The following is a 27,544-nucleotide window of genomic DNA, read 5'->3' on the forward strand; positions in this document are numbered from 1 at the left end:
GGCTCGTCAGGTTATATGTACAGTCCCCTTCACCAGTGCGTTTACAGGGGCTCGTCAGGTTATATGGGTCCTTCACTAGTGCGTTTACAAGGGCTCGTCATGTTATATGTACAGTCCCCTTCACTAGTGCGTTTACAGGGGCTCGTCATGTTATATGTACAGTCCCCTTCACTAGTGCGTTTACAGGGGCTCGTCAGGTTTTGTGCAGTGTGGCAGTGCTGTGTTTGTTTACATTCGACAAAAGGAAACTCGTAATAGTAAACATATTATGGAATCAAAGTAAAAAGACATTAAAACAAATATATCGATGTAATGATTTGTGGAATGCTCTTCTGACGAGCCCCTGTAAACTCGCAATGTGAAGGGGACTGCAAATGTCAAATCGTGATCAGGTGAGTTTGCATCAGTAATGAACAAGGTGACATTTGAAAGCAGTTATTGTCGTGTGTATTGTGTGGAAGCTTGTTGACTGACTTCTTAACAAAGGGAATCCTTAATCCATTTCTCCTAACTCGGGCCCTAAAGCTAACTAGACGCAACTTGATTAAACTGAACCCCGAGGCAAACCAACCCAACCCAAGCCAACCTAACCTAACCCAAGCCAACCTAACCTAACCTAACCTAACCTAACCTAACCAACCTCAAACCTAACCTAACCTAACCTAACCTAACCAACCTCAAACCTTACTTAACAAGACTAACTCCTATAACCTAACCCAACCTAACCTAACCTAACCTAACCTAACCCAAACGTATTCAAAGCCTTGCGTCTCTCTACCCAAACCTATCCTGACCTAATCTGCGGTTGTAGTATGATAATTTAATGTGGTCCATGAATTAACTATTGTACAAGTGTACTTTTCACAGCTTTCCTCTTTATTGGTGTGAAAAATACAATATGAATGAAAAAATCAATTTATAAAGCCAAAACTGCTATAATTTCTCATCTATCAGTGTTGAAGTATGTTAGTTGGCAAATAACTGACTAGCTGACCGTGGATTTCCCTGCCACCGTGTGTGTGTGTGCTTGCTTATGTATGTAAATGTGTCTGTGTGTGTGTGTGTAAGTGTGTATGTGTAAGTGTGTGTGTGTGTGTCATTATTCAAAACATCCGGCTTCATATGGCATGTGTCTGGTATCTCTCCGTGTTATTTATTAAACAAAAGAAAAGGAAGATGATGGCGGTGCGAGTTGACAGGTGAATGTTGTATTACAGGACGAGTCGGCCAAGGGGGTGTACAGGGAGGTTGGGGCGCCCTTCAAGACGGACGACAGTGACCTGGTACCCACAGACCAGGCTGGTGTCTTCAAGGTACTTGCCGGGACACACGCCTTCATCAAGGTATACTAACTCGGCACGTAGGTTTAAGGTCTTCTTACAACCGGTCTAATGTAATCCAACCGAACCTTAACCAACCAAACTCAACCGTAGCCTAACTCAATTTAACCTTAACCAACCAAACTCAACCGTAGCCTAACTCAATTTAACCTTAACCAACCAAACTCAACCGTAGCCTAACTCAATTTAACCTTAACCAACCAAACTCAACCGTAGCCTAACTCAATTTAACCTTAACCAACCAAACTCAACCGTAGCCTAACTCAATTTAACCTTAACCAACCAAACTCAACCGTAGCCTAACTCAATTTAACCTTAACCAAACTCAGCGTAAACCAAGTCTATCCAACTTTAACTTAACCTAAGATATCCCAGTCTTCGTCAGTCTAGCCTACCTATAGCGTGGGCTAACCTAATGTGTATTAATCTAAGGAAACTTAATTTAACCCAGAAGGACATTGGGGTTGGATGGGGCTTCAGCTTGATGGTATTTTGTTTATCGATTATGTTGGTGGAATAGTTTTCTTAAGTCAAACTGCCAGGATTTACTCCAGTGATATTTGGTCTGTGCACAACCACCGTGAGCGTATTACATTAATTGGTCCATATTCAAAACCTTTCAACTATGAAACTTCGAGATAATGTAAGACCCTCAACCCTCCTCCCAGATAATGTAAGACCCTCAACCCTCCCTCCCCAGATAATGTAAGGCCTCAACCCCCTCCCCAGACAATGTAAGGCCCTCAACCCTCCCTCCCCAGATAATGTAAGACCCTCAACCCCTCCCTCCCCAGATAATGTAAGACCCTCAACCCTCCCTCCCCAGATAATGTAAGACCCTCAACCCTCCCTCCCCAGATAATGTAAGACCCTCAACCCTCCCTCCCCGACGCCTCATGATTAAATTAAAAGTTGATGATTATTAAAGAGTTGTGATTCAGAGGATGGGTGACGCCAGTTGTAATAAATATAATAGTAATCTAAGAGCACCTGTATGAAGGAGATCGGTGATATGAAACCAGAGCACTGTACTCGGAGTGCTTGCACCATACCGCTTCTACTGACAATCACAAGCTCATCTGTCATCGCTGTTTTGATGTAGAATCCACCATGGCCTGTTAACCCCGCTTCATAATGAATTGAAACGGATGAGAATATATTATGCCAATTACTTCAGTTAATTTAACCTTTGTTTGGATTTAGAAGGGAATTAGCAGAGTTGTGTTTGTAGGTTAGTGGTTATTCTTTGATGCGAGTAATCTTAATAAGGATACATTGTAACAGTGAACTCCTCGTTAACAAAACATTCTGTTTGTGTGTACAGGAGAAATCGTTCTTGGACTTCGCCATATTTACGGACTACAAGAAGACGGGGAGGTGCAATTTGGCCTTAGCGAAACAGACCTTCTTCCCCGCCGCCTTCGGTTGGATCTTTCAGTCGGGAGACCCTCTCAGGACTATCTTCAACAAGGAGTGAGTAACACGCACACACTACTACTACTTTTTTTTTTAACGTGGCCTCCAGCCTCCCCCAATAGCCACACCTTCGCCGCCATTTTATTACCTTAAATTAAATATCCTAATACATAAGTAGCTATCCTATCTGTGTTGAATTAGTTGAGCCGCAGATCTATGCGGCATTCAGTGACTGTAGCCTCATGGTCAATATCTGCAGCAGTTGTCGGCATTGGGGCAGAAGCTCTCGTTCCCCTGAGGCAGAGCAAAGCCGACCGAAGGAGAGAGAAAGACAGTCGACATCTCATCCAGGCTGTAACATAACTTCTGGATGCTGCTTCTGTTCGAAGATCACCTCCGCGAGTCTGGCGTAGAAGCATCTTGCGCTTGGTCCCATCCCACCAGAGGTTGTGAACACTAGAGGAGTGAAGCTGCCTTGATCAACGTTTTGAATTCTCTCCCCATATGCCCTTCTCTTGTCGTTCTCGTTCCTCCTGTGTGCAGCATCGAGAGCTAGGTTACGGTGACATGTGGCCATGGGATCGAAAATCCTGATGTCGAAGAAAGCTTGCTGTCCCCGCGTCCAGAATCCTCGAGCACTGACGTCAACATGGGCTTCGTTAGATGTGTTTGAAGTCCTATGTTGGAAGATCTCACCTTCAAATGGAAGGAGGGTCGGTGGTTGGTAGGCGGCAGTAGGTGTCCATATGCCAGTGAGCCTATGTGCCGTCCCTCTGGGACCCACTGCTACTTAGAGATTTCCTGCTGATCTAGCCTGGGCTCACGAGGCACCCAGTTACCGTGTGTTGCCACGTGGAGGCACAGCAGGAGTGATAATGGTGAGGAGGCTGTGTACGGGCAGAGAAAGACTTACACACGCACGCGGCTCGGTGTGATTTACCCAATACTCTAGGGTAAAAGTAATGTCACGCTTTGAGAATATGCTATTTGTGCAACCCCTTTTTATCATCATTTACAATATAGAACGAATTAATATACATGACATGAAATTTCTAATCCTACGTGACATAAGTTTGTCGTCTCTTTGAAGCTTCTATGTGATGGTCACCCTTTGGATCATCTCTTGCATGTTGACAAACATTTCCTTGAAGTTTGTGTCGCCACCAGCCAGTGTGTCTCCTGGAAATAACATTTACAACACTCTCTAGATATTTGTCACACCAGATTGTGTTGAAATAGTTGAGATGTTTTAGTAGTTTCAAACTATTTTATGCTTAATATTTACGAGGTTTTGATACTATTGAAGTCATGGCTATAACAACTCTTGGTTTGATTAAACAAACACACAGTACACTTTTTTACCAACATCCCAGGTTTACGAGTGTCACATAATTGTGACAGACGGTTGCAGGACGACAGTGCCGTGGCCAAACCTAACACGGGTCTTAAACAAACAATTCGTGAGAATCTGGCCGCCACTCTACATCTTAGTAATAAGAAGCTTTTGTGCTTGAACAAAGAAAAAAAATCAGGCATGGTAGTAAAGATTTATACCAAAACAAGTTGGGAATATATGTCTAGTTAGTGTGTTATGGTACCCACACACAGTGGAGGTTAATAGACACACAGGTCGTCTCGTTTGGGATACTGACAACTACCAACCCTGAGAAGATTGTGGTTTTCCTTGTGATCATCCACGTTCAGACTTAATATTCTTAGCCTCATCTCTCTTAGTAAGATTAACTTTTAAATCGAGCGTTGATTTAAAAAATAATAATTCTTAATGTTACATCATCTCTCTAGTCTTACTCTAGTTTCACTATAAGCTTTTATAAGTGCTGGTTAATTAAAAAAAATTCGCCGTCCACGGATTGAATGAGAGATGTAGAATAAGAGCACCACAGCCTTGACAACCCAATCATTTGGCCTGAATCCAAGACCCAACAGCACCAACTACAGGTGTTGGTGGTGTGCTTAGGCCAGGTTCAGATGTGTTAAGGCCTGTGGTGTGGGATCTGCCTTATCTTCTCGGGACCATACTAAGTAATCTAACCTTCTGTGGACCACTCGACTAAGTATATATGATAACCCATGAAGCACGTAACTAAGTACCTGATCATCTAAGAACCAAATAACCACTTGAATTTCTTGGGATCTTAACACCAAGTACTTGAGCGTGTAAGAGACCTTGATGTACTCGTCAGATATATAACCATGCAACCCCTCTAGGGATCTCTGCTGCAAGACTTCATGCCTGTTGCTCTCCTTCAGGTTCTTACTCATGGAGGAGGCGGGCATCTTCGACAATTGGAAGAAAAAGTTTTGGCCAAAGAACGAAAATTGCTGGAGCCTTCGAGATTCAATAGAGTACACACAGGTGAGCGAGTCTTACTGTGGGCTTCAGGGTGACACACTTTGCAGGTTTGTATTGACAGTGTCCATTGATTAGAAGGATAACCCTTAAGTTAGCTTTAGATGGTTCCGCTTAAGAGAATTGTGATAAAAATTCTACTGCATAAAAAACTGAATGATAGAAAATAATATCGGTAATGCATAAGGAATATTGATGGCATATTTTACATCTTTAAATTGATAATGAGAGAGAGAGTATGTATATGTAGTGATAATGATATCACATGTAAACCCCGAGGAGAAGGAAACTGGACACACCTACCAGAAAAAAAAAGACGTTGATATTTTTTTCATGAAAGCCCCGAGGCACCATTCCTTGTTTTACCCGTGTTCTTGGTTTACTAGTTAAAACTCTCTCTCTCTCTCTCTCTCTCTATCTCTCTCTCTCTCTCTCTCTCTGTTCACTTGTTATGAAAAACAAAAACACTTAGGTTAAATGCCATTGATATGAAATACAAATGATGGTAAATATTGACGACGATACAAAGAAATGAAGGTACATGAGTAACAGCTCATTGTGATTGTTTTTGACACTAGAATTATTGACTGTTCTAACCTGGCCGATCAAACGGGTTGGGGCCCAGTCTTAGGGGTCCAGCCCCATTGGGCCCCCTAACCAAAACGATAAGGTGAGATTAGTTTAGATTAGGGTTTATTACAACTAACACTCAGGACTTTCAACTTCCTTTTTACAATTTTTTCGTCCCTGATCAGCCGCTTGACATCGAGGACCTGAGGGGCCCGCTAGCCATCCTCTCCACGGGCTTCCTTCTGGCAGTGCTCTTTGTTATACTCGAGTGCTTTGGAAAAAACAGCTGGAAGGTGAGGCTCTGATAGTCGTAAAGATACGTCAGTACTTTCAATTTGTAGAGTTTTAGCATTTTTTGGCCAATTATTTTTATTATTATGAAGGCTTGCATATCTTTTCCCCGAGTCGTGACAATAACATACTCCCGTAGCCGTTGGACATCCATTCATTTTAGGTGGTATGATAGTTGCGTTTGCCTAGTTGTTTCTTTTTCACAACTCGGACATGAGATTACCACCTGGTTCACCCATCATCAAATATCAGCACCACGTCTACACCGACCAGTCACTCGACACTACATTCTTTGATCACACACACACACACACACACACACACACACACACACACACACACACACACACACACACACACCCACACACACACACACCTTCCTTCACTACCTCTCCCACCCCATACTTTTACCTTGTCAGTCAGTCACTCCTGTCCCACCATTTACCTCTTATGGGGTGATGCTGGTAAGGGAACACCATAGTATAATATATCATTCTGGTATTGTACAACTGTATGGGTAAGTGGATGATAAAGAATGATAAGAGACTATGTATGGCCTCTTTGTATGGCCATTCTGTATAATAGTGGGTAAAGCCCTAAGAGAGTGGAGAATAATATGCTGCACAGACCCATTTTTCATTTGCAAGAGTTGATTATGGCATTCATAAGTTTCTTTTATAATTTGATGTTGTTAAGACTCTGGGACCTTGAATTTAAGCCAATTTTTTTTTTTTCATTGGCATTCTTAGATATATTCCATGGTCAGATGAACCGTATGGGGGAAGGGGGGAACTACTGTGTGGTTCATCCTACGGTATCCAGTGTATCGAAAAGGAGGAACACACTAACAACCGTCTGAAATACTTAGCAGTTGTAATGGAATTTGCAAATCCTTAGCTAAGCTCCTTAAAGCTGGCGGTATGAATGTGGGGATTTGGACCAGGTATCAGTCACTGAGAGGAGAAAATTGTGATGGAGTCCTTACTAAAAAAACGTTTACTGTGAATGATTGGTAGAAGTGAGTGAGGGGAACAGACTGAGGCGAGTAGAAACCGAGGGAGGAATATCATGAAAAGTGAAGAATTAGGACACAACAGGACGGCACAAAGGAAAGCGGCGTGTGCCACCACAATTGGGAGCTGTGGTGACAGTGCTGCTGTCAGCTGTCGAATGTATGCTGCCTTACACACACAAACACTTGGCCTTCAGTAATGTTACAAAGGAGAAAAGCAGGTTTACAAACATTTTAGTGCTTATAGTGGATAGTAACTTTCACTTTAGCCTCTAGGATCCCTCTGTTGATACAGGAGGCGACAATTTTCATGACTTACCATTGAAAAACATAAACTTTAGTTTCTCTGATTTACGTGTCTGGTCAGAAACCACAGACAAAGTGAAAAATATGTGAAGGAGTTATACTATACACTTTCCAATAGAATATACCAGTATAACACAAGAGTTTTCATGAATCAATTGTATATACATGTATAACAATTTATAAATGATTAATTCTCACCTCCCGTGTCATCAGAGGTATGCAGAATGTTCTTTATGAAACGTGAATAAAATACTGTACAGCTGCTGCTCCAGTGCTTTGAAGGAATAAACTCTGTTGGTGCAAGATTAAAACACAGAAAAAATAAAAGAGAGAAAGAGGGAGCGAGTGAACCGAGGGGGGAGGGGCTCAGTGAGCAGTTCAACAGGTGGAGACGAGAAATCAATGTGCAGGTGGTAGAGGGAGGCAGCAGGTAATCGCAGGTAGAAGGGAGACAGGCATTAATTACAGGTGTTAGGGGGAATCTGGAAATAATTACAGGTGGTAGATGGAGTCCGGTATTAATTACAAGTAGGAAAGATGTAATTTATTAATTAATTTTGAGTTTTGGAAAGAACCTGAATTTTTTGTTAATGACTGATTCAATTAGTTTTCCAGGTGTTAAAAAGTGAAATATCTCTGCAGGTGTTAAAGAGAGAATTAATTATTGGGCAGGTGTTAGATAAGATTATTACTTGGAGGCAAATGAGAGAAAGGGTGGGTTCTAGGTGTAGGTGTGAGAGAAAGGGTGGGTTCTAGGTGTAGGTGTGAGAGAAAGCGTGGGTTCTTGGTGTAGGTGTTGGAGAAAGCGTGGGTTCTTGGTGTAGGTGTTAGAGAAAGGGTGGGTTCTTGGTGTAGGTGTTAGAGAAAGGGTGGGTTCTTGGTGTAGGTGTTAGAGAAAGCGTGGGTTCTTGGTGTAGGTGTTGGAGAAAGGGTGGGTTCTTGGTGTAGGTGTTAGAGAAAGAGAGAATCATTATTCAGATGTTACAGAAAGTGCATTGTTGTTTTGCAGGTTTTGGAGGAACATCTGGACTCCCTTTCTTTACCCTAGTGGAAGAGTTTAATGGCAGGCCCTAAAAAAATAAGCTTTTGACTTTGTAGATGTGAATTGGATCTGATAAAGGCTGTGTGGTCCATTCTGGCCATGTAGTTAGAAGAAATGTTTCAAATCCAACTGAGGTGTATTTCATGTTTTAAAATTTTTATACTTTTTGACATACATTTTAATGCCTCCCAGTTAGATGCAGTTTTTGCTCCACCTTGCTTCAGTTGGATGAAAAACTGTATATTATGATACGAGTTATATTGTATTGTCAATCAACGTGATTATCGCCACAAGAAGAAACCTCAGGTGTCACTTCATTTGCTTATTTGACCATGTTAAAGCCGCTGGCACCCATCCATGGCTATGTTGATCTCACCCTGTAACATGTTAGTCTGTATGTCTGTAGTAGTCGGTTGTTATTGTAGTAATGTACAGCCGGACACAGGAATAATTATACATACTGCAGCTGTAAGGTCTGAAAATGGTCTGGTAACGTTGAAACTCTGCATCAAAACGCATGATAAAACTCAGCTTCCCTCCACCTGTTATCTCTAACTATTTTCTGTTCCTTTTCTTTATTTTTCTATTTACTCCTCTCTCTTCCTTTACTAATCCAAACATCAGTAAAAACAAGTAGGGTAAGAGAAAAAGTGGGGGAGGAGGAGGAGGGAGCTGGACGATAACTGCAATCCCATTCAGCAACAAGTTTACTACCATTGGCTACAATATATTACTTGTAATATAAACACAAGACACTAGTAAAACATTCACAACAAATGTATTTATAACATATATGTAGGAATAAAACATAAATTACAGGTCATTTTGTAATTTTGTCTGTTCCGTCCAGGACAGTGTTACCAGATATTGTGTCTCGAAACACGAACCGTAGGTGTATACTTATTCTTGTGGCCGACTGTACCTTAACACCTTGTAACCACTATAACTACACCAGACCACATGATATTGGGATATATTTACGAAGTCTGTTATAGGCTATGTGATGATTTAAAGCGTTGTAAGATGCTGTCTGGTGTTACAGTGTCTGAGTCAAGCTCCGAGGTGGGCAGTGAGCACCTATGATGGGTTTTCTTGGTCCATTAGCCGTGGGTGGGTGGGTCAGTAGGTCAGTTCATTGTGCCCTTCTAAATAATACAGCACTTTACCGGAAAGGAGTATTTTGGTTTTCTTTATTTTTTTTTTTAAGCCATATTGACTTTGTAAATTCCAAGAAACTTTCATCATTCTCGGGAGGTGTAGATAGTGAGTTCATTGTTTCAAAGTGACACAGTGAATTCTTGTATCTAATGACTCGGTGAGGGTTAAAAAAAACAGTCAGAATATATTTTTTGTGAATGACTATGGATTATTTTATGAATGTACTGTAAAATTTAGCTTTACCAGAAAAAAATCCGAAGTGGATATTGTGTCCTGTAATTCGTGTTAGTTATAGCGGGGCGGACAAGAACCAGAGAAAAACCCTCAGGATAAAATGTCTCGTAATTTCCCTACGACCTGGGAGAGATTTTGTAATGACCTCAGAGTTGAAGTATTGATCATAAAGTTGTTTACACAATACCTGGGTCGAGACAATCTGGGGCTTTGTTCAGGGAAACCTTTCTTTTCCATTCTTGTAAGTCTTCTGTTGTATGATGTTCGGCTGAAGGAGTATAATCTTTATAAAACAGACTCAACAGAGAGAGACAACTAAAATTAATACTTAGATCTTCTGAAACCGCAAAACACCGTAAACCGCCTCATCTGGATGTTTAGTTATTATATTACCATGGTATAATGTAGAGCATGTAATGTTCTTATTATGCATAACACCATTCAGTTGCCTCCTTTCTTTTCATTCTTTCAGGTTAAGTTCACAGCGGCTCACTTCCTTACCCGTAGCCTTGTCTAGTTGAAAAAGTAATCCTTTGATAGCAGTTGCACGAAGTCCCATACAAATAACATAATATTTATTTATAAGCATTTAGTTATGCTGTACGGTACTGTAGTTGAGTAACGATTAATCATTTTATATTTTAACAGGAAAAAGTTTTCGGAGGAAAAAGTGTATCCCAGACTAAAAGAAAAGAGAAGATGATTAAGTTGGAGCTAGAGTTGAGGACGAAGGGTTTACCTAGTGTGGAGGTGAAGAGTATGTCAGGAGGGGACGACAACACAACCGAAGACTGATGGATGTAGTACCCCTCAGCTCCACGATGAAGGTACGCCTGCTGCTGCTTCTGTAGTTCTTATAAGATCTTTATTATCGTGTGTGTAATATCTGTATGAATTAATGTAACATTCAGCATACATGCTTAAAACTATATATATACTTCACCGTTTTTCTCTTTTCCTCAGCAAGCAGCTGGATTTACCATGCAGAAACTTCATGTTATGCTAGAGAGAGAACAGAGAGACCTTATCAACAGTCTGCAGCTCGAGGAAATGAAGAAGCACGGACTGATAAATTCTGCAAGAACTAAAACTCACCCGTGAAAGTATAAGCTCTGATGTACAGTATATGATGCTTAAGGGCTGTACCAGGCCACCGGGACAGCAAACATTAAGACCAGCCAGTTGTTTACTATACTGGCAGCTGTACAAGTTGAGGGCCGCAGATATCATGGCTAACCAAGTGTATGAAATACTAAGAGGCTGTGTAAAGAAAAAATATGCCAGACATTGAGTTAACCAGTTGTGTACAATATTGGAAGCTAGACAAAAGCGCCAGGCTTCTGGTAGACATTACTAAAACCAGTTGATTGAGAAAAATTCAGTGGCTGTCAGACTGCTGGTGGTGGTACACTGACGAGTATGTCGGCCTGAACAATAATCGACTCCTCAAATACCGTGGTCAGTGAAGCTGTTTAGAGAGGTAGGAACACCAGGACAAATCTCGGCAAAAGAGACGAATCTTGCTAGTATTATTTCGTAGTGTTCTGTAAAATGACCGGTCAACTTGCCCCCAGTCCTGAAGTATCAAGCCTAACGTTCAGTAAGGATTGGGACAGTCGTAATGAGTGTGATAATGGCTTGATTGAGATATACTTGGACTGGGACCTGTTGTAATGCTGGGATAAACTAACGTATGTAGTTAAATATACCTAAGTACTGTAGTCTGTAGTTGTAACACCACATTCTACAAAGGTGTGTTTATTAAAAAGTAGTTACAGCAATGTAGTAATAGATTTTTTACTAATATCAAACCTCGAGGTGCAGTTGAAAGCTTTAATGAACCCATATGGATATAGATTCCCCCAATTCATTATTTTCTATTTTATGAATTGCACAACATAATTTAGAGTTAAATACCCCCCTGTAGTTGAATTGTAGATAACTGGTCAGCATTGTTGAAGCATGTACAATACTCCTAAGTAACTCCTCTGTAGCGGGTGTGTGTACCATCCGGAGATGATAAGAACAAGTAAGTGTTTGTATTAGAATCTTTTTAACACTAGCTGTAGTAGTAGTTGAGTGATTCAACTGACAGTTTGATGATGAGTGTAACCATGTGTTTAAACTAAATATAAATCTATACTCCAAGAAATTCATTATCAGTGTCAGTACATTAAAATTCTCTTACTGTATTTCTCTACAATTGAGGAATATGTAATACCTGTACAATGGTAGCGTTTATGTGACTGAGGGAGCACCATAGTGTGACTCTGTCTACCCAGCAGTAATTGCGAACCTGGATGTTAATCGATTTGCGGATCGTATTCCGGGGTAATGGTTAGTCAGTGCAGTTGGCGAGTTGTCCGTCATCTCGAACTCTTCCTTGACACTGGGTTATGCAGCTCGTTAACTTAGGGTGTGGTTGTTGTGTTGGCGACAGCTTCTACACCTTAAACAAATTCGCGCCTAGGTGGCCCTTGGGCCGGCCATCCTCGTTACACGAGGGCAACCATTATTATTATTATTATTATTATTATTATTATTATTATTATTATTATTATTATTATTATTATTATTATTACTAATTATTTTATTTTATTTTTTTTTTATTTTTATGTATGTTGCCATAGTTATTTCTTCATCAATCTAAAGGTCATAATATATATAGCCCAGGTAATTTTGTTGTTGTTGAGAGCCGAGAGAGTAAAACGCTACGGTACAACTATAGACTTTATTGCCAGAATTAATTATATACAGTAGAGCGGGTCAGCCTCCAGTCGCCTACACCACAAGTACAACCATTAATGAGTGGATAAATAAATGTCTACTTTATTATGAGTTTCGTTAAAAGTAAAAATAAACGATGTCATATATAAATCAGGTCATATAAAGTTTAATTTCGTATAGGAAGAGGGAGGACTCCGTTTTATATACATATATGATATAGAGGTACGATAATGATCACGTTAGAGTTTATATATGATGTTTCTGTAACTTAGAAGAGAGAGAGACTTGTGTTTGTGTTAAAATACATATGTTGTAGTTTGTAACATACAGGATAGAGGCTAGATTGTGTTCATATATTCCACACTCTTACTCCTTATAAGTTAAACCCTATATTCTCGTCAGATTTGATATACTGTACTGTACTTTTATAATTATAAGATACTCTGCATTATGTTCATATGTCAAGTATCAAAACGCTATAACTTAGGCCTTAGAAGATCGATTATATTAATGTTAAGCCTCATATACTCTACACGGTAGAGGATAAATCTCTAGATTATATACACACGATAAAATACACATCCTTTATATAACACAGATTGTACAGTAGCTGGATTATGTTGGTGTCATATTACTGAGGCAGGTACAGGTGTAGTTCTATTAAAAAACACATAAGGTACAACACTCAACAACAAGAGGATCCCCAGGTTGTATACACCATTTCTTGTCAACAGAGGGAACCCAGCCAAGACGTGTTGACGTTGTTTACAAAGTCCCTTGATGTTTGAGTGTTTCTCCACAGCCAAAACATCGCTGTGGACTCCTGTATGTTCATGACGTAAGTATACTCTCTGCCTTGTACAGTACATGACCTAGATTTACTGGAGGACGCTGAAAGAACACCTCTAGTCTTTAAATGTTAGTTAAGTGTCACGGCGGATATGGCGGAGGATACAATTAGGCGCAGAAGTATTATATGTGTGTGTGGCTCCCTGGGTGATGCTGTCAAACACAAATATCAAGGGACTTTTTAAACAGTTGTATACAGTACATATATTCCAGACGTAACAGTTAGGTGAGACACGAGGTCAGTAACGGTTCATTTCTGCCACTCTATGAAGGGATTCGTCTTGGAACTTGTCAGGTCAGGTTAGGTTAGGTTTGCTTTGTATTGCTCGTGTGGTGGTCGAAAAATATTTAATTATAGCTTTGTTCTTGCCTTTGTTTTCTTTTCCTTTTGTTTTCTTTTCCTTTTGTTTTCTCTTCCTTTTGTTTTCTCTTCCTTTTGTTTTCTCTTCCTTTTGTTTTCTCTTCCTTTTGTTTTCTCTTCCTTTTGTTTTCTCTTCCTTTTGTTTTCTTTGCTGTATTGTTCTCAGGCGGCAGGACCGGACTGGGGTGTATTTCAGTGTGACGGCTGCTTAGCGGGGTTAGTTAGTTTACAAGTCATGTGTGTTTAGTAATAATATTTGTATGTATTTGAGATGGGGGGGGGGGGGAGGTAAATTAGTGGGTCGTTGAATTTATTACGACTGTCGAAATAAAGGTGTTTGTTTTATTCCCTGCCAGGAGCATTTTAGTGTGTGTGTGTGTGTGAACTTTGGACCCTTGTTATTGACCCCCGTAATCTAATACCAATTCAGTTTTGTGAATATCTTGCCCCAAGTTGGCCTTCTTACACTCTAGTTCCGACAAGACAAACTTATAGCTAATTTACCTAAGTTTACTAAGACCTGATACTGATACACTGGAGAATAATGAATTTACATGGCTCCCTCGTGTAGCAGCATCTGACTTGTGTGTGGAGAGAGAGGGGGGGAGGTAGTGAAAGAAAGAGTTGGGTGGAGAGAGGGAAAGAGCGGAGGGAAGGGAGGGAGGAGGGAAGGATAGAGAAGGGGGGAAGGATAGAGAGAAGGGAGGGGGAGGGACGAGAGAGAGGTGTAGAAGTAATGGATTCAGGGTGGAGCAGCAGTAAGGGTAGTGGTAATGGTTCATGGTGGAGACTGGTGTAGCAGGAAGAGGGAGGCGGCCAGCAGGAGGGGGAGGACGCTGGGGTGCCTGCTGGTCGCTGCACACGTCCTTATCGTCACGTTACGACACTTCTCCTCTTGCACATCATTATACGACAGCGTGGCCGTCACCTTCTTAACGAACAGGGCGGCGTGCTTCTCACAGCGGAAGTAACTCACGCTGTACACGCATGATAGCAGCCCCTCCCGGAAGCTGTGGACCAGAGAGAGAGGGTACAAGAGTTATTACAGCACCACAACACCTAGTCGCACCTTTTCCGAGAGAAATCCATGTTGCTATATGTTATTGAGTCGATTATGAATACTGTGGGGGAGAAAGAACTGTTATTCTATAGTGACAATATTTTGGCTGTGGGGGAGTAAGTAGGAAGGCGTTATTGTTGCAGTGATGTTGAGAAGTGTGTACGTGTGGTGTACAAATTAACAACACCCGCTAAGACAGATATTCCTCTACGAAGACTAAACAATTATTGCGGGTGGTATTGGTGAGGTAGAATGACCTACCAGCAGATGTTGTGGTCCCTGGCAGCCTGGGAGATGTTGGCGTGTTTATGTTGGAGACGGACTAGGCTCTTGAAGTGGTTGAGGCATCTCTCCCAGTCATCGCTCACATCCCGCAGACATGCCCCGTGGGACAGGTACTCTGGGGTGAGGGAAGGGTTAGTTCTCTTGGCAGCAGTTGTCATATGTTTACACTCTTGTCTTGCATTACTCTATGGAACATCACTGCCAAATATCAGTTACATTTGGGATCGAAGAGATATTACTTAATATATCATCACCGAACTTGGTAAATAGGCAGTCGTGCTTAATTTATACGTAAAACTTGTTTTCAGGACCAAGAGGTAAGAAGTCAAGATGTTAATGGCAGTACACTCTGAGCGTCATCTCGGTCAGTCTTCGGTAAGTTGGTTATTATCAATTTTACCATCTGCGTGTTTATCACTGGCGACATAAATGTCTTAAACTGTCAGAGATTATAAATATAATTCAATATTTAAAGGAATTCATATTTCTCATTTAAAATAAATTACCAAGAACGTAAAATTACAGCATCAAGATGATAATATAGTTTATAAGATTTTATGCAGATTTAGTGGACTTTCGTTACTCTAATTATTTTAGTTATCTATAACACAACACGTGTGAGTGGGTTAATTAGTTCTCTGTACTTTGAAAAGAAGGAAGCCGGGAGCTCTCTTGAACACGTTGATAACCTGCAGCAGCGAGACAATTAGTTTCCTTCACTTCTTAAAACAAGATGATTTTATCCATCACTCACCTGGACAAACAACATAATCAGGTACCTCTCACCTCTCACCTGGACAAACAAGATAATTAGGTCTCCTCTGTCACCTCGGCAAAGAAACTGGACAGCTCATTTAGCTCGAGAGAAAACCAGGAACTGTTCACATGTTGAAGCTGACCTTTGCGGAAAATGGGGTCGTCACAGAGGAAGGCGAGAAAGGACCTGGCTCCTCGTAGGTTCTGATCCAGTTCCGTCCTCTCCGTCGTGGTGAGGCAGCTCGATGTGTAGTGGTCCACGCACCTCATCCCGCCCTTAAACGCCCTACAAGATGGGAGAGAGAGAGAGAGAGAGAGAGATTTTTTATTCAGCAAGGATCAGCGGACGAGTTAATTAAGAGTGTATGCGGTTGTGTCAAGTGCCCACCCAGGATTGTGTCAAGTCCCCACCCAGGATTGTGTCAAGTCCCCACCCTGGATTGTGTCAAGTCCCCACCCTGGATTGTGTCAAGTCCCCACCCAGGATTGTGTCAAGTCCCCACCCAGGATTGTGTCAAGTCCCCACCCAGGATTGTGTCAAGTCCCCACCCAGGATTGTGTCAAGTCCCCACCCTGGATTGTGTCAAGTCCCCACCCAGGATTGTGTCAAGTCCCCACCCAGGATTGTGTCAAGACCCCACCCAGGATTGTGTCAAGTCCCCACCCAGGATTGTGTCAAGTCCCCACCCAGGATTGTGTCAAGCCCCCACCCAGGATTGTGTCAAGCCCCCACCCAGGATTGTGTCGAGTCCCCACCCTGGAATGAAGAAAATAGTTGGTTTGTACACGTGTATGAAAATAGCCTTTGTATACTTGTGTACGTAAGAGTTAAGTTGCGTTTGTGGACTTGTTTACATATGAAAGTTTCTTGTGTGTACTTGTGCGGGTTAAGAAAGATAGCGTGTGTGTACTTGTGTAGGTATAGAAGCCTAACTTTTGTGTAAGAAGAGAGGGAGGAGTAGGAGGCAGTATGTGTGGGATGAAGGGGTATTGTGTGGGAGAAGAGGAGACAGCGGCAGTGTGTTTGTAGAAGGAGGAGCGACGGGTTTTGTGGAAGATAAAGGAAGAAAGATTGTTCGAGGAGAGAGGTGGAGGGCGAGATAGTTAGGGGGTGTGTGTGAGTGAGAGCAGCAAAGATGATGGGTCGATGGAGTTCGGAGAAACGATATTTATTTGTTGAGACAGCTGGAATCATTATCCTCAGTGATAGTTTCCATCAAAGGCTTTTGTGAGTGACAACTTTGATTTCCTTGAATAAAATAATACGTGGATGGATGAAACTATTATGTTCTTATTTAATTAATTTTTAATATCAATTAGTTATTTCAAAGGTCTTTTTTCGGTCTTCATACAAGTTCATTAGTATTTAACTTACTTCTATTTTGTCTTGTTATTCCGTTCTTTTTTTGCCGTATATGTTTTGTTGTGTCGTTTTTTCCGTTGGTACACATGACTAGATTTGAGATAGGTGCACATGGTGTCGCTTGGTGTAAGGTGCACCTATACGACGTGTAAGTTGGGGCTTTACATGTTGGTGAATTTAGTGTTCGTGTTACTGAGTCAAGTGCACACGTTAATGAGTCATTTGCACTCGTTAATGAGTCAGGTGCACTCGTTAATGATTCAGGTACACACGTTAATGAGTTACCTGCACATGTTAATTAGCTCGGGGAGGGTGTGAGGAAGGCCGACCTTGGGCATTAAGGGAGCCACCTCCGCCAGGCAGGTGTCCAGCTCCGCCTTCTTCGTCTTGCACTTCTCACCACCAGACAGTCCTGCGGAACACAAATGTCATGAGTTATAACTTATAGTGTAGATGAAATATCGTGTGATTATTTATAATTCTGTTACCGACTTCAAGAACTGGTCAGTCACTGTGCTCAGTTCGTGAAATCGGCTCCTAACCTAACCAACTCAACCCAACCTAACCTAAGCTAGGTTAAGAAACTATTTACGGAACTAAACAAAGTTACCTAACCTAGCTCAGTCAAATATAATCTGGGTTTGGACTGCTAGCTTAAGTTAGGTTTAGTTGGGTATGTTTAGGTTAGTTTAGGAGCCTATTTCACGAACTGGGCAAAATAACTGCTCCGTTCATGAAATGGGCAATTTCATGCGTGAGTGCGCGCATATCTTTTCCTGGGTGGATTATATTGTTCCCCTAGTCAGTCCTTCCTCTTCCAGGTTTGTAATGGCTTATGACCCAAGTGGTTGCAGAGTTTCAATCGGCTGGACTTCAAACATGACTTTCCACCTAACCATGTACAGACGCGCAAATGTCCTGGGAATTACGGTTCGATCCACGACAAAGTCACAATTGAAGGTCGAAATTGACAATGTTGGCCGGAACATAATTCTTGTATCGAGGTCAGGTGCTATAAGAAGACTTGAAATTGTAAGAAAAGTCGTAAAATTTAAGCTATTTTATGATTTTTTTGGTGTGTTGCTCTCCCCCAAAGGTTGCCGCTAACGAGCCACCAAGGTACATGTCATTTTACAGAAACTCGTCCTGGCTTCGATTTTTCTTTGTTAGCCGGGAAGAATTATCCTCCTGACAACCAACCACTGGAAAGTTTTACATGAGATTTATCTCTCAGTAAGTCATTCAGGAACGACTGGTGTAGGGCTGACTAGCGAGCCAAAATATGATGTACAGTATTGTTATGTATTAATTTGAAATTCATTGGCTATTGTTGAACTACTAAACGTAAACACCAAGACAAATTATTATAATTTACCCATAAGGACTGCCATTTATGGTTAAACAAACGTTTTTGTGCAACCAACTTTAATATTTCTCATCAACCTTATAGAAGAGAAGTTTTTTTATTAACATTCATCGAATGCGTTTCCCGGAAATTAGAAATTCAAACTATAGTAAGCTAATTAGTTTTCAATTCTTAATTTCCGTAACCGAGTTTCGACGATTCTCGATAATTACAACTTTTCTTCTGCGAACTTTATTTAAAGTTTGGTAAATAGAACTTCACAAGAAAAGGTCAGTTTTATCATTAATTCTGATGTACAAGGTTGAAAAGTTATGTTTTTTTAATCGTTACAAATAAGCGTAGGACATTTTTGAAGTGTTGCCTTGATAGATGTTCAGCTGAACATATACAGCACAGTAACATTCAGCTTACTGGCACACATGTCGGTGTGAACGGTAGCCCCCACCCTAAGGTGACCACAAAATCCCTGAGTAGATTACATTGGTCAAATAAACTACTGAGTTTAATCTTTGTTGTCTTTTCCTGCATATTTAGGAGCAGTAGGGCGGGCGTGATGTTACAAGGCCAACCAAACTTAACGTGTTACCCTGGAGTCTTGGTAGAGTTATGTTTTAGGAGGTTGCTGGACCACTGCTTCTATCGTTGTGTTCCTTTACGAGTGACAGTCACTAATCAACTCCCGCTGCCTCATTTGCAAGTACATGGAATTTGGACGCATTTTGTGTTTGGCATCAGTGTTGGAACTTGCATTATTCAAATTTGTGTGGAGACATTATCAGTCACGGTGGCCTCAAGACTTAAAAGTTCTCTGAGGCCAGAATATGTTTGGTCACATTTTAGGACTGTATTGTGTGTCAACTCTGGCTCATAAAAACATACACCGTGTTTCATCATCAGCCAGGTGGTGACCAGCGATCAAACACTTCTGTAACACAGGCAGTTAAGTCTGCGTCAGTGACGTCACCTGTACATTTACTGCGTCTGTCGTCTAGAACTGTCCGCGGCGGTCCTGCGTAATAATACTAATAATAATAATTAACGGTTTATTAAGATAACATGGCAGGCCGAAGGCTGAAAATATACAATGAACAGAGATGATATGCGTGTGCGTGCGTGCGTGCGAGCAATGTACTTTATACGTCGAAGTTATACTGTATATACTTGTGACACTTGCCAGATGCTTCTGGTGTCATTGTACGGGGGTACCTAGTGACAGCACTAGGATCCCGCTTCCTCTATCAAGGAATAAATTATTGAAATTGTAAATTGAATTGAAGTGTTTATTCTATCCGTCTCTCCGTCTCGTTCGACATTGAGGTGCTCATTTTGTAGATTCGAGTCCCTGGAAAGATTCAGAAACGAGCTTTTGCAGTGAATTCAAAGTTTGTGATGGAAATGACATGCAATTTTGGCAGTACCTGTATTGTGTGCCTGAGTCAGTTTGGCAGTGACCGATTTTGTCAGGAAAGTTGATGAAATTGTGAACAAATACAGGTAGCTATTGATGTAGATATTTGAACTTTTGTGTTTAGTTTCAAACAATACTCACGTTAATATCTGGGATGTGAACTGCATTTAAAGTTTATTGAACCTATTTAATAGCTATATTTTAACACTTACAGGTGGGTGTTAGAATATACTTATTAGTGTGTTTAGACATTTATGTTTCTTCTGTCATTTTTTATTCCCTGTCCGGGCACTGTAAGCCATTTAATTCAGCAAACTGGAGAGTATAAAGGGGTTATATTGTCAGTAAACAGCACACCCGGATCCTCCTTTGTTGTCCAGTTTTTCAAGGTAAAAAGACTTTAATGTCCCCAAGTAAGTCTTTCACGCAATACTTATATAAACACACAGACGCAGTATGATAAGGCTTACTTGTTTTATTAATCAGTTTAGGAAGCAGTAAAACTCTCCCTCTCCCAAACCTGTCACCGTCAGGAGCGATCGATTGATAAGTACGAGTCAGTCACTCTAAAGGTGGCGCTAGAAATGAACGCTGAAACATTTACATATGCAGTCATATAACATCGCAGTATATTCAAATTATAGCAGTAATGTTACTATATGAAATAAACTGAAGATCCCTGAGTGATGTCAAAAAGTTAGAGCAGTGATGTAACTATTCTAAAGGTATCTAAAACACCAGCGTCTTGCAATAAAGTTGAAATGGTGTGTTGGCGTAAGAGAGGATATGAGGGGCGGGTGTATCCTGGGGAGAGTCGACCGGCCGTGGTATATTACAACTATTATTTTCCGTCTCGCTTCATGTTTACCGACGCCTAAAAAAAAATCCATATCTTTATCACAAGCTTAGTCGTGGAGAAGGCCTAAAAGAATGTAAACCAACTCACCTTGATCGAACCTGGGAAATAGATCGCAGTGAAAATAACTCTTACAATTGAAATATGACAAATACAGAACATTGCGCCATATTAATTTAACTCGATCCAAACCAACCTAACCTTACATGAACTAACATTCTTCACTTAATATAAGTTTAGTTAGTGTTAGTTTACGTATCTTAGGTATAATTGTGATAATATAATTTCATTTCCATAACAGAATTTCTTGTTTAAGGATATGAAAGAGTACTGTAATGCTGTACAGGAAGCAGCAGTGAGCAAAGAGTGATTTGAGGGACGCTTCTATAGCTCCAAGGCGTTGATGCTGCGATGTCTAAAAGGTTATGGTGTGATGCTGATAGTGATGATATACTCGGCGGTTTACAATACATACATCGTAAGAAGTCAACATCATTGTCTTCGGGTCATCATTATTGGGGCTCAGTTCGTTTAAACACAATCTAACCTGGCCTGAGGGTCACAATTATTATTAGTATTATTATGTTTGTTGTTTTTGTTGTTGCATTTCACGTTCTGGTACAACTTTCAAAGAATCATTAAGGAGGAAGTTGGCTTGCGTGTAGAGGCAGTGACACCCTCCCTCTTGTCCTTCCCTTCCCGTGTGGTAATATTATGGTAAGTAATTTTAACAGATACTTTCATCATATTCACCAACTCAGGAATTTCTCAAAGAAGAGTACAAACAAACATTAGTAGTACGGCCCGTGACAGAGACGTGTAATAAATCTTAACCAGCTTGACTCTTGAAATATATTGGGGGCCTCTGGTCATGATGTTACTCAAAAATACTCTGATTACATTATTGTTTTTAATTTCCGACTGTTAGGTATTAATATTCATGATCATTCAGCCAGTCAGTTTAACGAAATATATATAGAATTTATAGTGAAAAATAAATTTAATTATCATCGTCCTCCACTGACGGCTGGCAGCGGTGAGGTCATTGTGTGAGAGAGAGAGAGAGAGAGAGAGAGAGAGAGAGAGAGAGAGAGAGAGAGAGAGCACGTCTTCCAAACATGAACGCTGTACCCAACCCTAGAAGGCAAAAGGTCAGTTAATTTGATACTGTATCTTGGTCATATCGTCAGACGTGATGGTGACGTGTTCTGGTCACCCAATTATCAGATGGGAAGAAGAGACTAAGCAATTATCATCAGTGTTAAATTACCCTTGAGTGAGTCATCATGTGCTAGGTAATGTAAAAACAAGACCAAGAGTGAGTCAGTTGATTGGCTTTTGTAATAACTTTGAGATAATGTAAAAATAAATTGTGTGGGTTAACTTTTACATTAAGCTTCATATAGACAACGTAAAGGCGAAGCGAGAGTATTGGTTCACTTTGATTTAGATTAACGAAGGCAAGACATACAAAGAGCGAGTGAGAGGCCTAGTGAAGCGAGGGAGATGTGTTCCTCCATCAGCCCGACACGACGCCCACCTCTGGGATGCTAATCAAGGACCCAGCTCTTGCTATGGGAGACGCATTGCACCTCAGTTAACACGCCCTGGAGAGGCGTCGTCGACCTATACCTCGCGGGTACTCACCTTAATTTAATTTTGATAATATCCAGGATAGTTTCTGGAGTTGACAATAATACAGTATATAGTAAGTATACCCAGTATGGGGAAAAGCGTTATATTTATACAGGTTTTATAATTCCCATTTTGTTGTCAAAACCGAAGTGAAAATTGTAAATAAATACCCTCCTTATAGCACTGGTTAATTCTATAAAAAAAAACTTCCTCTCACTTTTAGCAAAGCTTAATTAGCGCTGTAAATGGATACTTTGTTTGTTGAAAAAATCGTTGCTATCATAAATGAATTTCCACTTTATGACAAAAAACCTTAATTAAACTATGATTATAAACTCGCCTAACTATTCACAATCTTAATTTGGAAGATGCGTCACCTGCTTCAAATTAAAATTTTGATCAACCTGTATGAAATAGTCTGAAATACGACTCTTTCTGGGTGTGTTTTTTACCCACTTTCGATTATAAAGAGTGGAGAGATTAAGCAATCAGTGTGTGTGTGTGTGTGTGTGTGTGTGTGTGTGTGTGTGTGTGTGTGTGTGTGTGTGTGTGTGTGTGTGAAATATTTTATTTATATTAAGTGCCTTGTGTTACTTTTCCTACAGGGTTCAACGCGTTCATATTGTGTGTATGAAGGTAAGAACCCAGGAGAACGTTATCCTTTTGTGTGATGTAGTTTGGTGGCAATCCTCCTCGTTACTTAATTGCTAACTGTTACAGCTCAAACCACATATAACACATAATGTATTACACCGTCAACAATATTTACTTTTGGAATTTACGCTGCACAGTCATAATCACGTTAAGGGCGTTTCTGTAGACTTTTAAGAATTACAGTTCTTGTCACACAGTCAGGTAGAGCAGGTCCCATATGACAGTGATACACCGCCGCACATTAACCTCATCAGTCCAAGGACTTGTCCTCAGTTCGATAACTCGTCAGGCATTATCCAGAAAACTGAAGTGAATTACCGTTATTGCAGAATTTCAATTCGACATGAAAAATTTGGCTGCACTAGCAAGTTCACAAACGCTTTTAAACGATCTGACCCGTGACAAAGCCATATAAAGAAAATCTGATTTTTGTGTGGGACCACTGGTTGTGTAATGTAAACTTCATGCAGGAGTTTTACCATGGAGGTGTAATAGTTTGTGTGTGGTACAACCCGTGAAGGTAACACTTTGTCGGAGACGGTTCATGTGTGAACTGATTGTGTATGGGGCGACCTGTGCACAAAACGCATTATGTGCCAAACTCCCGTGACTCCGTGTAGTGTGTCATGATATAGTAATATATGTGTCTGTAATATTTATAATAATTTAACTTTAGCTCCGTGAGCTCGATGACTTAACTCTTGAGTAATCTGAGTATTGTATTTTAACCCTTTGAGTAAAGTAACCTAGTCCTTAAGTACAGTGACTGAAGGGGATAAAGTCATCGTGGTCAAGGGGATAAAGTCATCGTGGTCAAGGGGATAAAGTCATCGTGGTCAAGGGGATAAAGTCATCGTGGTCAAGGGGATAAAGTCATCACGGTAAGGGGATAAAGTCATCGTGGTCAAGGGGATAAAGTCATCGTGGTCAAGGGGATAAAGTCATCACGGTAAGGGGATAAAGTCATCGTGTTAAGCCCGACACTAGTCACGAGAAGAGACAAGTTTAGGTATAATTAGTTGAAGATTAATCAGTTATTTTGTCTTATTCTTCATAATAATACTGATAATGAGAGGGTATTTCTCTACACCTCCCTTACTTCGTGGCCACAGAATTGAAACTCCTCTTGATACATATTGTTAGGGTGCTGAGACTCTCTCCCTGTATAAAATCTTCTGAAAGTTAAAACAAAAAAGTCCTTTAACATATGACGAATAAAGCCACTTGAACACACCGATTGAAAATACTCTAGAGGGGGAAAAGAGCGAGTGGTTGTACAGTATAGATAAAAGAAGTCTTGTGGCCTGGATGGCAACTAAGCTGCTTTATCTGTGCGAGGGAGTTGGAGATTAACGAGGCCGGACATTGTTAAATACTGTAACTGTCGAGGCTAAGAGAGTTATCTTTATTAATGAGTTACAGTGTCTATATTTTATGGGGTAGAGCACTGTAGAAGGTAGGTAAGAACTGGTCTTTGATGTCGACGGCCAGCAACCTAAAAATCTATAAGAAATGGGTAAAAATGCCAAGCTCCGCAGGCAATCTTGTATTTTTATCGATATTTAGTTAGTACTTCACCTTTCCTGGTTTGGCTTAGCTTGACGCACTCAGTGATCAGTTGCTGGTGAACCTTGATTGCTTCATAACCGCGGGCATATTGGTGGGGCGGGTGGGGGGGGGAAACGCTGTAATGTGGACAGAGTGGATTTTTGGCAAGAGGGATATTGTGTTGATACTGGTTGAGAGAAGCGTAGTGGCCTGGAAATTGAGTTGATGACACCAAATTGACTGGGGGTCGTGTTGGTACATTCACACAGGTCTTTGATGAAACTGGAGGTGTTTTAAGCACGTCTTACTTTAATTAACAACTTTTGTACACTGTGAACGTTAGCGTATATGTGCATGTGCGTTTTAGACACGTACATCAGTGATTCTTCCGTACGTCATTGCAGGATTCATTGATAATACTTTTCTACTTGTTATTTTATACTAATAGTTTAATCAAGTTTACTTATTTTCCAGTGATGAACACTTCCATGCACGCGTTACCCGTGAGAAAACACAAGCAGTAAAGATTTTGTTTATTTATTTGTATTTAGAATTAGAGGTTAATCATGGGTGGGTGATGTGAGCTGAAGTAAATGTTTGTTCGTTTTTGTGTGTATCAACAAAAAGAAAAATGTTGAACTAATTTTGATCATGTAGTTTAGTGAGACGGAACATTTAATACATGATTATGGTGTAAGTTATGCAGAGATTGTGTGATACACTAAAAGGATTTCTCGGTAACATAACTAGTAGTTCGACATCCAAGAGTTGCCCTGAGCATTATTAGTGTGTGACTGGTCATTGGGACTCGATCGTAATTGGTCTGATCCTACCCATCAGGCACAGCCCTAGTAAGTCTTAAGAGTGGTCCTACCTCGCCTGATCTTAACCTAAACATTATGGTCGGGGCTCAGTAAAGTTGGCTTGGAGCCCTGCAGCCATTAGCCCATCAGCACTAGAGCGTTTTATGTTGTCCAACTCGCCGTCATAAGGATCAATGCCCTCATATATTCTACACGTGTAACACCGTCTCTCGCGATTTACTAGCCCTAAATACACCGCGCGTGTGTGAATAATGTTAGTTCAGGGCTCATTGAAGATAGTCCACACGTCACACTAACGCCAGTTTGCTTGTTGATTTTGAACCCTAATTGGTTCTTTCTAAGGAATCTTATTTAAATTGAATATTACTATGAATTTCTTGCCATGTTACATATATGTTTTTTGCCTTAAGTCAGCCGGATAGATGCGACCTTCTAGCTCTAGTTAAGAGGGAAATTAATTCTACTGTGTATACGACCCGGGGCTGTATTAGGCTATGAGATGGTGTATCAGGTCAACCTAATATGATGCTTCTCTGTTGTACTTCGTTGAATTAAACACTGTATGTTTGTTTGTTAGGTTTTCCTCGTGTGGAGCATAACTTGCATCAGTGCAGATATTTTGTTGGGACTCGGCAGGAATACTTGTTACCACAAGACTTGTACAACACCAAATTCAAGTCACTAATCCTGGCACACTGACGACGGACCTCTCTGGTTAAACATGTACGGGAAGGTGGGAGTGTTGCGGCACCTGACAAATTCCCGTTTAGGTTTTACTCTCAAAATATTAGCCTGTCCACCGGGAAAGTGTCAGGCACATGGACATGAAAAATCACTTGCCCGGCCCCTATACCGGGCACGGCCGGGCACTACAACTCTGAACAGCTGCCTTGGGTGTACTAGTTTCCTACCAAGGTGGTGGAGTAACCCACTAGTGACTAGCTGCTGAATGTTAAGCGTTAGGTCAGCACCTGCCTTACACTATAACAGGAATATATATATATATATATATATATATATATATATATATATATATATATATATATATATATATATATATATATATATATATATATATATATATATATATATATATATATATATATATATAAACCTCAGCTATCTTCTTATTTCCGAGTATAACCCAACATGATTTTACATTTTGTTACTTTAATTTCCTAATTAATCATCTAAGATTCCTTTGAAAATTTCGATAGTACAGATGATGACCCACACGAACAGGTTAATATACTGTACTGTGTGTTGTGAGCAGACCCACACACGTACGATTCAGTATACAGTATAATTAATTACCCACTTACCAAAGACTGATAAAAGAAGCGAGGTACAGATAATAGTATGCATTATTATCGTGTGTTATACCAAGGCGGGACACGGGTCATAGTTCTTATACAGCTCACACTAGAAGCTGTCTGAGGGCAGCGTCGACAGACATGTCATTTCACTGTCGTCAACTACAAGTTAATGTACAAATTTCTTAAAAGTTTGGTGACTGTATTCTTGGCCTTGTCAGCAGTGCCCGTGATCACTTGTGTTAATTTTTACAGTGTTCGAAGGGATGAGGATTTTCCATGGTGGAACAGAGTAAGTTCTGTGTAGGGAAGTGGCGGGTGAGGGAGCGCCAGGTTTCACTACCTCTCGATACGGCCGTCGAAGAGAAACTGAGATACTGCTGCTGGGAGCCTGGGATGCTTACTACAGCAGCCGCTCTTTAAACTCTTGAGCTCTCCTCTTCTCTCTTTTTTCCCAAAATATTTTTCTTCTCAACAGTTTATTGCTGAAGAGATGTTTTTATTCCGGTGTTCTCATCTTCTGTGTACACCACTTTGAAGGTGTAATAATTCTAATGGTTTCTTTTTATATACCAATGAATTCAGAGTTATTATTATTATTATTTTTATTATTATTATTATTATTATTATTATTATTATTATCATTATCATTATTATTATTAGTAGTAGTAGTAGTATTATATACGTGTTGTTATTAGACGTGAACACTCCCCCAAGATTAATTATATTATTTTTACCAGGATACTATTCCTGTATTGCTGTAAAAGTTATGAATTTGTGTGAATTCCATTATATTCAC

The 27,544-nt window shown here is 40.5% G+C and overlaps 1 protein-coding gene and 1 long non-coding RNA gene across 2 annotated transcripts; one reads left to right on the top strand and one right to left on the bottom strand.

The window, feature by feature from the left end:
- Window positions 1-5,891: 5,891 nt before the first annotated feature.
- LOC121865234 lies at window positions 5,892-11,597 on the top strand. Its single transcript, XR_006088726.1, has 3 exons — window positions 5,892-5,990; window positions 10,389-10,567; window positions 10,704-11,597. It is a non-coding gene; the product is annotated as an uncharacterized LOC121865234 (long non-coding RNA).
- An 859-nt stretch (window positions 11,598-12,456) lies between these two features.
- On the bottom strand, window positions 12,457-27,095 carry LOC121865189. Its single transcript, XM_042364503.1, has 5 exons — window positions 26,755-27,095; window positions 17,427-17,553; window positions 15,922-16,064; window positions 14,999-15,137; window positions 12,457-14,687 (listed from the first exon to the last, which is right to left on the bottom strand). Exons 1-5 carry the CDS (start codon window positions 26,795-26,797, stop codon window positions 14,456-14,458), a joined length of 684 nt encoding a protein of 227 aa, XP_042220437.1. The 5' UTR covers window positions 26,798-27,095; the 3' UTR covers window positions 12,457-14,455.
- Between the last annotated feature and the right edge of the window lie 449 nt (window positions 27,096-27,544).

The sequence above is a fragment of the Homarus americanus genome, unplaced genomic scaffold (genome assembly GCF_018991925.1).
Source record: "Homarus americanus isolate GMGI-L3 unplaced genomic scaffold, GMGI_Hamer_2.0 scaffold18547, whole genome shotgun sequence".
Lineage (NCBI taxonomy): Eukaryota > Metazoa > Arthropoda > Malacostraca > Decapoda > Nephropidae > Homarus > Homarus americanus.

Coding starts and splice junctions, on each gene's coding strand:
- LOC121865189 (XM_042364503.1), bottom strand. CDS start 26,797: ATGCATACTATTATCTGTACCTCGCTTCTTTTATCAGTCTTTG. Junction 16,065..17,426: donor GAGCTAATTAACATGTGCAG/GTAACTCATTAA, acceptor CCCATCTTGTAG/GGCGTTTAAGGGCGGGATGA. Junction 15,138..15,921: donor CGACCCCATTTTCCGCAAAG/GTCAGCTTCAAC, acceptor CCCTCACCCCAG/AGTACCTGTCCCACGGGGCA.